The sequence below is a fragment of the Bos indicus x Bos taurus genome, chromosome 15 (assembly GCF_003369695.1).
Source record: "Bos indicus x Bos taurus breed Angus x Brahman F1 hybrid chromosome 15, Bos_hybrid_MaternalHap_v2.0, whole genome shotgun sequence".
NCBI lineage: Eukaryota > Metazoa > Chordata > Mammalia > Artiodactyla > Bovidae > Bos > Bos indicus x Bos taurus.
The window spans coordinates 1,691,668-1,702,649 of NC_040090.1; the positions used below are offsets into that span (position 1 = coordinate 1,691,668).

General features: G+C 43.0%; 1 protein-coding gene across 1 annotated transcript; it reads left to right on the plus strand.

Annotated features, from left to right (window-relative positions):
* The first annotated feature begins 3,431 nt into the window (after nt 1-3,431).
* On the plus strand, nt 3,432-10,263 carry GLYATL2 (glycine-N-acyltransferase like 2). The gene is made up of 5 exons (XM_027561830.1): nt 3,432-3,509; nt 5,059-5,166; nt 6,517-6,643; nt 6,740-6,917; nt 9,796-10,263. Exons 1-5 carry the CDS (start codon nt 3,432-3,434, stop codon nt 10,202-10,204), a joined length of 900 nt encoding a protein of 299 aa, XP_027417631.1. The 3' UTR covers nt 10,205-10,263.
* The last annotated feature ends 719 nt before the right edge of the window (nt 10,264-10,982 follow it).

Genomic DNA, 10,982 nt, shown 5'->3' on the forward strand with positions numbered 1-10,982 from the left:
TAAAAGTGTTAGTTTTGCTCAGTCATGTCCAACTCTTTGCGACCCCGTGGATGGCAGCTGGCCAAGCTCCTCTGTCCATGGAGATTCTCCTGGCAGGCATACTGCCGTGGGTTGCCATTCCCTTCTCTTCTCCAGGAACCATCCCAACCCAGGGATCAAACCCGGGTCTCCTGCAATGCAGGTGGGTTCTTTACCATCTGAGGCATCAGGGAAACCCCTTCTCTCACCTAGATCCCACAAATTCAGTTTCGAGTGTCATCATCTCATTCTCAAATATTTACTTTGCCACTTATATTTTTTTTTCTAATTCAGATTCTTCTTTATTTTTTTTATTTAATTTTTTAATTATTATTTAAATGTTTTTTTTTTTTTACTTTACAATATTGTATTGGTTTTGCCATACATCAACATGCATCCGCCACGGGTGTACATGTGTTCCCCATCCTGAACCCCCCTTGCACCTCTCTCCCCATACCATCCCTCTGGGTTATCCCAGTGCACCAGCCCCAAGCTTCCTGTATCCTGCATTGAACCTGGACTGGCGATTTGTTTCTTATATGACATTATACATGTTTTAATGCCAAATCATCCCCCAAATCATCTCCCCCTCCGTCTCCCACGGAGTCCAAAAGACTGTTCTATACATCTGTGTCTCTTTTGCTGTCTCGCATACAGGGTTGTGGTTACCATCTTTCTAAATTCCATATATGTGCATTAGTATACTGTATTGGTGTTTTTCTTTCTGGCTTACTTCACTCTGTATAATAGGCTCCAGTTTCATCCACCTCATTAGAACTGATTCAAATGTATTCTTTTTAATGGCTGAGTAATACTCCATTGTGTATATGTACCACAGCTTTCTTATCCATTCATCTGCTGATGGACATCTAGGTTGCTTCCATGTCCTGGCTATTATTAACAGTGCTGAGGACTACCTGAGTGCCTGAACCTGAGCAGCTTAGACCTGGGAGGTGCATGCAGCCCAGGGCCAGCCTGGGACAGTTCCCAGCGGAGCAACCCAGAGCCTGAGCTGTGTGGGCAGGGAGGGTGCACGCGCCGTGAGTGGGGGCAGGCCCAGTGTGGCTGAGACACTACGAGCTCACACCAGTGTTATTTGTTTGCAGCGTCCCTCCCTCACCACAGCGCGACTGAACAAGTGAGCCTAAAAAAGTGTCCACCATCCCCCACCCTTGTGTCAGGGCGGAAATCAGACACTGAAGAGACCAGCAAACAGAGGCTAAAACCGAGGAAACTGCCTTGGAAGTGACAGGTGCAATAGATTAAAACCCTGTGGTTAGTACCAACTACATAGGAAGGGGCCTATAGATCTTGAGAAATATAAGCCAGACCAAGGAACTGTCGGAAAATGAACTGACCCCACACTGCCCACAACAACACCAGAGAAAGTCCTAGATATATTTTTACTATTTTTACAATCATTCTTTTCTTTTTTCTTCTTCTTCTTTTCAACTTTTTTCAAATTTTAAGTCCTCTATTACTCCTTTAATTTTCATTTTTATAACCTACTATTACTTTTCAAAAAAAAGACTATTTTTAAAAGCAAACTTCATATATATATATATATATTTAATAACTTTTGTGACTTTGTTTTTTTTTCTGCTTCTTGTTTCCTTTAATATTGTATTTTTGAAAATCCAACCTCTACTCTAGAATTTTAATCTTTGCTTTTTGATATTTGTTATCAATTTTGTACCTTTAAGAACCCAATCTTCAGTACCTATTTTTACTTGGGAGTGAGGTTACTGGCTTGACTGCTCTCTCCCACTTTGGACTCTCCTTTCTCTCCACTATGTCGCCTCTGTCTCCTCCCTCCCCCTTCTCTTCTCTACTCAACTCTCTGAATCTCTGTGTATTCCAGATGGTGGAGGACACTTAGGGAACTGATTACTGGCTGGATCTGTCTCCTTTTCATTCCCCCCTTTTATCCTCCTGGCCACCTCTGTCTCCTTCCTCCCTCTTCCCTTCTCTGTATAACTCCATGAACATCTTTGAGCAGCCCAGACTGTGGAGCACACATAAGGAAGTGATCACTGGCTAGCTTGCTCTCTCCTCTTTTGATTCCAGCTCATCTCATTCAGGTCACCTCTAACTCCCTCCTCCCTCTTCTCCTCTCCAGGTAACTCTGTGAACCTCCCTGGGTGTCCCTCACTGTGGAGAAACTTTTCATCTTTAACCTAGATATTTTATCTGTGGTGCTGTATAGAAGGAGAAGTCTTGAGACTACTGTAAAAATAATACTGAAAACCAGAAGCAGGAGGCTTAAGTCCAAATCCACTCCAGTATTTCTTGCCTGGAGAATTCCATGGACAGAGGAGCTACCGTCCATTGGGTCACAAAGAGTCAGACACAACTTAGCAACTAACACTTTCACTTTTTTTCCCCCACACATATGGGGCTTCTCAGGTGGCACTAGTGGTAAAGAATCTGCCTGCTAATGCAGGAGATGCAAGAGATATGGGTTCCATCTGTGGGTTGGGAAGATCTCCTGGAGAAGGAAATAGCAACCTGCTCCAGTATTCTTGCCTGGAAAATTCCAGGACAGAGGAGCCCAGCAGGCCGCAGTCCATGGGGTCACAAAGAGTTGGACATGACTGAGCACACATACACAGGATGCTGGATTTTTCAGGATTGTTAAGATTTAAAAAAATTTGCCGCCTCTCCTATAAGCCATCAAAATTGCTTGGAATTTCTTGTATTTGTTAATTTTTAGAAGATATGGCTACTCTTGTAGAATGTCTTTAAGTATCCTATATTCCTTGATCAAGTACATGTAATATATATATATTATATAATTATGTATGCAGTCAGATATTTGTGTATATGAGACTGAAGAATGTTCATAAGTGTATCTTACTTATATACTACGTTGTTTCAGAATGAATTTGAGGTGAGTACTAATTTGGGATTATATCACATCTCTTCTTTATTTTATGACATGGATATTTTCCTGTGTCATTAAATCCATTTTGAAGACATCATTTTAATGGCTACCTGGTGATCCATTATTTGGATATGCCGTCATTAACTTCACCAATTTCCTATAACGGATTTCAGATCGTTTCTAAATTTACAGTGTCATAATACTATGGTAAATTTTCTTATGTTTACATTCTTACAGGTGTCTGCTATTATCTCCTTGGTATGAGTTCCTAGAAGTGGAATTATTGAATACAAGGTTTTCTCTGTTTTCAAGGTTGCTAACATACAGTTCCAGTTTCTGGATTTCGCCAGTTGGTACTTGGGCACAACCTTGGGTACCGTGTTGTACCTCGAGCACTGCGTGGCTGTCCTCAGGGACTTCTCCTTCTTGCTCTTCCGGGATACCTGTCTCAGATCTCCAGGTGTTTTTGTTGGTGTGTTTCTTTTCTCAGAGTGTCTTCCTCAGGGAAGGGGCTTGGGTGCTACACAAGATGTTTGTGCTTCGTGAACCCCAGCAGCTTCAGATTTTGTATGAATCCTTGGAAGAGAGCATCCCTGAGTCCTTGAAGGTAAGGGAGTAGGGGGAGATGGGGGAAGAGAGGACTAAGGTGTGAAGAAGATAGACTCGGGCTCAGGACTGTCCAGGGCAGATGGAGGTGCAAGCCCAAGATTCCTTCTGCCTGGGACTATCTTAACACCCACGTCCAATCACCTCCTTTACTTCCCTGGGGATTCTTCAGTATCTTTTAAAAAAACTTTTTATTTTGTACTGGGGTATAGCTGATCAGCCACATCATGGCCGTTTCAGGTGAACAGCACAGGGGACTCAGCCATACATGCACAATATCTTTTTAAAATCGATTTTTGCTCATTTATCTGCACCAGGTCTTAGCTGCAGCATGCGGGGTCTAGTTCCCTGACCAGGGGTCGAGCCTGCTCCCTGCCACACTGGGAGCTCAGGGTCTGAGCCACTAGACCACCAGGAGAGACCCTACAATATCTTTTGAACCAATTCTGCTGCTATGTTTAGTGGATTTCCTTAACTGTTCCAAGCTATTGGTCACCTGCAACTTGATAACCAGAGTATCTATCTGACACACATATGATCATATCACTCCCTTGTTTTAAAACGCTAGTGGTGGTTCATGTCCAAAGCATAAAGCCCATACTCCTTAACTGGATATACAAACGTTTATCTAAAAAGTCTCTTCATTTCCCAACATGGAAGATGTGCTATGCATTACGATCACTGACCCCTCACAGTTCAGCAGGTGGGATTGAATCTCAGCACCTTCAAGCCGCCAATCACGTTCCTTCTCCTAACGGAAATTGCTGATCTTCCTCTTCTCTTTACTTCACCAGGTTCATTTATTTTTCATGGTCCAATTTAAATGTTAGCTTTTCTGTAAGTCTCCCACCACTTCTGGACGGGTAGTGACTTTGCCTTTTTGTGACCCCACCTGACCATGTGCACAGACCTATTAGAACACATGCCTTTTTAAGATTAGACTGTGTATCTCTTTGCCCTTGTAGATTTAACTTGGAGGCAGTGGCTACATCATATCCACCTTTGAATTCTCCATATTTGACACAAATTTGATATAAATAGACAGATGCTGAATAAATGGTGTGGTATTAACGTTTAAAATAGGAAAAATATCAAAGTATGGATTTTTCAAAAAATGAATGAATACATGTTAGAGAAGCCAGTTCGTTTGTTATTAACTTGGATTTTGGGGGATCCTCCCTGCACCATTTTGCAGTATGTCTTTCAATGAATACTCCAACGTGCCATCCTGGAACCACCAGTCCTGCTGTTTCAAGTCCTTCTTTTAAAAAAATGTTTATTTGCTTCTGTGGCTGCACCGGGCCTCTCTCGCACGTGGGCTCTCTCGCCACAGCATGTGAGCCCCTAGCTGCACCAGGTGGGATCCAGTCCCCTGACCAGGGATCAAACCTGGGCCCCCTGCACTGGGGGCTGGGAGTCTTAGCCCCTGGACTATGAGGGAAGTCCTCCATCAAGTCCTTCTAACTCCTGCTTTTACTTCCTGTGCCACAGGCAAGACCCTGTCTCAAAGAGAAACTTCATCCTCTGCTGCTTTGTTGTTGCTCTTGTAGGTGTATGGCACCCTTTTCCACATTAGAAATAAAAACCCGTTCAACCTGGAGGTGCTGGTGGACGCCTGGCCAGAGTATCAGACAGTCGTCATACGGCCTCAGAAGGAGGTGAGACCCTGGCTCCTGAGGGTCAGGCCACTCACCCTCAGGACAGGGATGAGGGGCTGCAGCGAGGGGCCTGCGGGGCGGGGGTTGGGGGGAAGGATCTTGACACATCTGATCATGCAGATTTGGGAAGGGTTGCTTGGAGGAGAGGGCAGGATGGTGAGCCAAAGTGCGGGAGTAGACCGCAGGGCCAATAGTCCGGGACCTGGAAGTTGCTCTAGAGACAGTTGCTCTAGAGGCATCCACCTCAACCTGGATGCCTGCGGTTGCAAATGGTCAGGAAATGTTTTGCTTTCCCTGTGACTCGATACCGCAATCTGACAATACTTCGAGCAGTGCTGAGTAAGTGCTGAGTAAGACCGCTGCTTTCCTAACACAGAAGATGAAGTTGACAAAAATGACGATGTCAGAGGTTTGTGAAACAGTAGACGCCATGTTTGTTTCATAAGAGCGTCTTCATCTTTCAGGGGAGTATGAGTCGCGAATCCCATCCTTCCCGGAGTAGCGGTACTTTAACAGGCCCGTCCCCCTTATCCGTATAGATAGTCATCAGAGGTGCTAGAACACAGTGTCGCCTGCAGTGGCCCCCGGGGGCGAGCCAGCAGCAGGGGGCAGACAGGCGGCTGGGGGCACAGCGGGCCCTGCGCCCGGGTGCTTCTGTGGGCTCTGGAGCCATGGCTCGGCGTGGGGACTTTTTCTATCAGTGCTCTGTTCTCACGGGCACACCGAGCGCTGATCACCGTGCCAGCTCCAGAGGGCTGGGCCAGAACTAACCTGAAAGTGTCAGTGGCCCAGTCGTGCCCTGCTCTTTGTGACCCAGTGGACTGTAGCCTGCCAGGCTCCCCTGTCCATGGCATTCTCCAGGCCAGAATACTGGAGTGGGGTGCAGTGCCCTCCTCCAGGGGATCTTCCCGACCCAGGGATTGAACCCGCATCTCTTACGTCTCCTGCACTGGCAGGCGGGTTTTTTGCCACCAGCGCCGCCTGCGAATTCACTTTCAGAATTAGCGGAGGCGTCACCTTCTCACAGACCAGGAGCCTGGACCCCAGCCCTCCACCCTCAGGCCCCCACTCTCTTAGGCTTTTAACACGCACTCTTTCTGCTGCACTTTCCATCTCAGACGCTGGGACTGCTTGCCCGTCGTCCCAAGGGCAGTTGACTCCGGGGCACCACCAGGAAGGAGCCCCTTCCAGTGGCTTGTTCTACAAGGGAGTCCACGGAAATGTCTGCACCTCTCTCACACAACAACAACAAAGCCTATCCAGTAAATTAGTCTCTAGCACTCGGGACACAGGCAAAGCATTTTGTGAATGATATCACTATGTAAATGTGATTGGTGTTTGTTACGTCAGGAGATGAAGGATGACCTGGATTATTATACCAACACTTACCACATCTTCACCAAAGCTCCTGACAAGTTAGAGGAAGTCCTAGCGTGCCCGCAGGTCATCAACTGGGAACAAGCCTTCCAGATTCAAGGTGACCGGTCTAAATTAAAGCCAAAGATGTCCCGTTTAATTTACAGTAGATATGAAAGGGGGGGAGGAATGATGCTTGCTTTTCTCCTCTCTACAGGATGTCAAGAGAGCTTGGGCGAGGCAATACAAAAAGTTGCAGCTTCAAAATCAGTGCAGGTGGATTATCTGAGAACCGTGCTTTTTGTGTTTGAAAAACCAACACTTGAGGCATCGAGTGGTGACAAGATGGATTTGATGAAGTTATTAAAAATTCCTAAAGTGCTTGAAGATAAAAGGTGAGATTTTTACCTTTTGCTTCTGAAATTTCTGATAGGCTAGTTCAGCTGCCCTATGGGCCAGACTTGTAAATGTAGGATCTGAGACTAAATTATAATGGTGTTCAGAGCTACACAGGTAAGAAAGGGAACCGTATTAGGTAATGTTTGCTGAGCTTGGGCAGGAACTTCGTTAGAGTAGGTTCTTTTCCACATATCAGATTCCTTAGATCTCACAAAAGTGCTCCTGGAAGAATATTGGACATCATGGTGGAATTGAAAAACTTTCACTGAAACTATTCATTTTTTGACCAAAAAAAAAAAAAAACAAAAAAAACTTCATACTATGCAAAGTCTGGGTGTGTGTGTGTGTGTGTGTGTGTGTGTAGTCACCAAGTTGTACTTGACTCTTTTGCAATCCCAATGGACTGTAGCCCGCAAGGCTCCTCTGTCTGTGGGTTTCCCAGGCAAGAAAACTGGAGTGGGTTGCCATTTCCTTCTCCAAAGGATCTTCCCAACCCAAGGATCAAACCTGAATCTCTTGCAGTGCAGAATTCTTTACCACTGATCCACCAGGGAAGCCCTATGCAAAGGATACAAATGTACAAAGTAAAAAGTGAAGGCTCGCTCACTTGGATTTCCAAAAATCTTGCTGTCCCCGTGTAGATACTCTTAGCATTGCTTTTAGAACTCTGTATGTATGAGTTGTTTTGTTGGTTTTTTCTCTACAACATATGCATGCCTCTACTGCAGTTTACTCTTTTCATTTAGCAGTGTGTTATACACAGCTTTCACGTAAGCTCGTACAGGCATCCTTCATTTATGTTGACAGCTGCATAGACCACAAGAGGGAGATGTACAATTCTGTGTGCCCGTATTTACACACTTGATTTCTCTCCAGTTCTTCCTGATAACAAAAATTCTGCAATAAATGTCTTCACAAATAGATCATCGCACAAGTTGTATAAGTATTACTGAAAACTGAACTCCTAGAATTGAAATGCCTGGGTAAAATAATACATGCATTAAATGGAAGATTTTACCAAATTGGATGGTGTGCATGATGTATGAACATATGGTAGCATAGCATATGAAAAAAACCCGTCTTTCATTAGGGACATGGATAGATTTACTATGGTGCAGTCCAAACGCTGGGATAATATACAGCCATTAAAAAGAATGAAGCAGCCCTCTGTGAACTAATAAGGAAACAACTCCAAAAATATATTCTGAAGCAACAGCAACAGCAAAAATATATTCTTAGTGAAGCAACAACATCAGCAACAACTAAGATGGGCAGAATCATGTAGCCAGTGTGCCATCACAGTAGAGCACATCTGAAATTCCAAACAACGCCTCTGGAAAGTTACATAAATGTGTCACATCACTAGATGCCTCTGGAGAAGGTAACTGTGTGATAAGGAATCAGAGAAAAAGGAAACAATTATTTTCCACTGATATCCATTTATGCTTAATAATATATAATATAATAATAGTAACATCAAAAAATAAATAAAATCTAAATATACACTAAATACGTAGAATTGATTTAGCCAGGAGAGTCAATAGTATTTTAACCCTGCTCTGGCTCAACTGTGTTCCCATGAGACTCATTAAAGAAATGTTTGCATGGAGAAAAATGGTAGATAGGGATTAAATAATACTTGACAATATAACTGGAAATCTGGAATGAAGTGCCTGTCCTAAGGCAGTTCTTAATTTCCTCTAAACCCAAATATATATTTGGATATCTTACCCCTCTGGGTCTAACTGTAGCACAAGAGGAAGGCACATGAGGATGCTGGAGACCTTTGAGGAAGTAAGACCAAAATCAGTTTGAGGATGATAGAGAGAAAGCCTCACCTTTGTGTAGACAGTTGAGAGCCCTTGTGACCCCACCCAATGGCAAATGTGAAGTGACTTTGAAACTGACAGGTTCCTGGAAACTCTTCCTCCTTGAGAAGGGGGAGAATTGCTTTGAGATCTTCCTTCTGCACCAATCACTCCTTCCCACAGAAGATGTTATGCTGATTTTGCAGATGAGAAAACGCAGTCTCAGGTAACTTGTCCAATAATAGAATCAGGGCTAAAATCCTGATTATTATCACACACACACAAAAATCCAATATCCTTTTTTCCTATGTTTCTGCTCCTGAAACTGCATTTTTGTACTTCTCTAGTGGTATGTGGTGATGGGTTTCGGGACACATGAAGCCATAAGATCAACATGGCTCTCATCTCCCTGAGATGTACATTTTGTTGAACTATCTGTTGGAAGAAACATTATCTTGTGTATTTAGATATTTTGTGAAGTATAATTTGACATCTCAATTTTTAAATGGAAGTTTAGTTGATTTACATTATATTAGTTTCAGGTGTACAGTATAGAGGCTCAATATTTTTTAGGCTATATTTCATTTAAAAGTCTTCTCAACATAATAAATATGTTTCCTTGCACTGTATATCCTTGTAGCCTATCCCTTTTATACATCATAGCTTGTACCTCTCAATGCCACAGTTTTCATACAAGAAACTTTAAAGAAAATTCAGCCCCATGGAAGGTTGCACCGCTTATAGTCCTTGCTCTTTTAGGAACATACACTGTTATTCTCCTTTGATGGGATGTTTGGTCGGACTTTTTGAGATATGCTATACTATATCTAGCCAACTCTCTGCTATTAAATGTATCATAAACGACCGAGGATTTTTCTCACTTTCAATTATTTGGAAACATTTTGAAGCAGGCATGTAAATAGTTGTGTGTGTGTGTGTGTGTGGAGTGTACATCTATTTCTTCCTCTGGGTTGTGGATCCTTAAGGAAAGGGAGGTGTCATATTTTCTGCCATCCTGGTGCTTTCTAAATGTTGGCTGAATACATTTACATTCTTTTCTTGACAGGAAAGAAACCTTTCAGAACATCTTCTTGGATGTCTCGCATGCAAGGCTTGTGAATGAGCACTGGGAGTTGGGAAAAAACGAGAAGAGCTTGAAATATGTTGAACGCTGTCTCCAGAATTTTGCAGGATTTGGTGTTCTGAGTTCAGAAGGGAAACCCATCTCTTGGTTTCTGACAGAACAGTCCTGTGAGATAAGAATGGGTTACACTTTCCCCAAATACCGAGGCCAAGGCCACATGTGGCAAATGGGTTGTCACAGTATAGCATATTTTTTTTCAAAAAAAATACCGTTTTATATCCATGCGGCAGAAGATAAAGAAAAAACTCAACAGACATTGCTCAGTTTTGGGTTCAAAAATGTTCTTTGTGGCTGGCATCAGTGGAAATGCACACCGAAGAAATATTGTTGATGGTACCATTGTCCATTTCAAGTGTTTCTTATCAGGGGAAAAAAAAAACGTCAGTGCAAACGAATGTGGTAGTCTACGAGCAACAAAGCCATCCGCTTATCTGGGGCTCAGGCGCAGCTCAGGCGCTGCTCAGGCCACACTGCTATAATAGTTTTGTCTTCTTTCTCTTGTATATTACAAAACATTAGAAGCTTAGCTCCTTGCTGTCATGCTTTTCCTTTACGGTAAAAAATGTCTCAGAGCTGAAATTACCCAGTGTCAATCATTAGTGCTAACATATCCCATTTTCTTCTTTGAAGAAGACTTCTTTCAGGGAAGAATTTTGCTTTTTCATGCTTTTAACCTGAAAACAAAATGTCTCCTTGGAAGTCTCTTCTCTGGTGTTCTTCTCTTCTTCCTACAAAGTTTCCCAAAGGATCTTTCAAAATGCTTCAGCATCATTACTTTTGGTCTTGGGTACCCTTAAAAGTCCTTTGAGATACTACACTGAATTCAATTATGTGGCCATCAGTGAAAGTTTGGTTTTCTGACTAGCTTTTTATCACAGAAACTTGGTTAAGTCGAGTTGTATAGCATAACTTCATATTTTCAATAAGATTTTAGATCTATGCTGTATTAGTTTCCTATTATTGTTGTAACAAATTACCACAAATTTAGTGACTGATGATCCAGTGACATGATCTACCATATGATCCATCAATCCCACTCCTGGACATATATCCTGAGAAAACAATAATTTAAAAAATATACATGCACCCCAATGTTCATTGCAGCACTA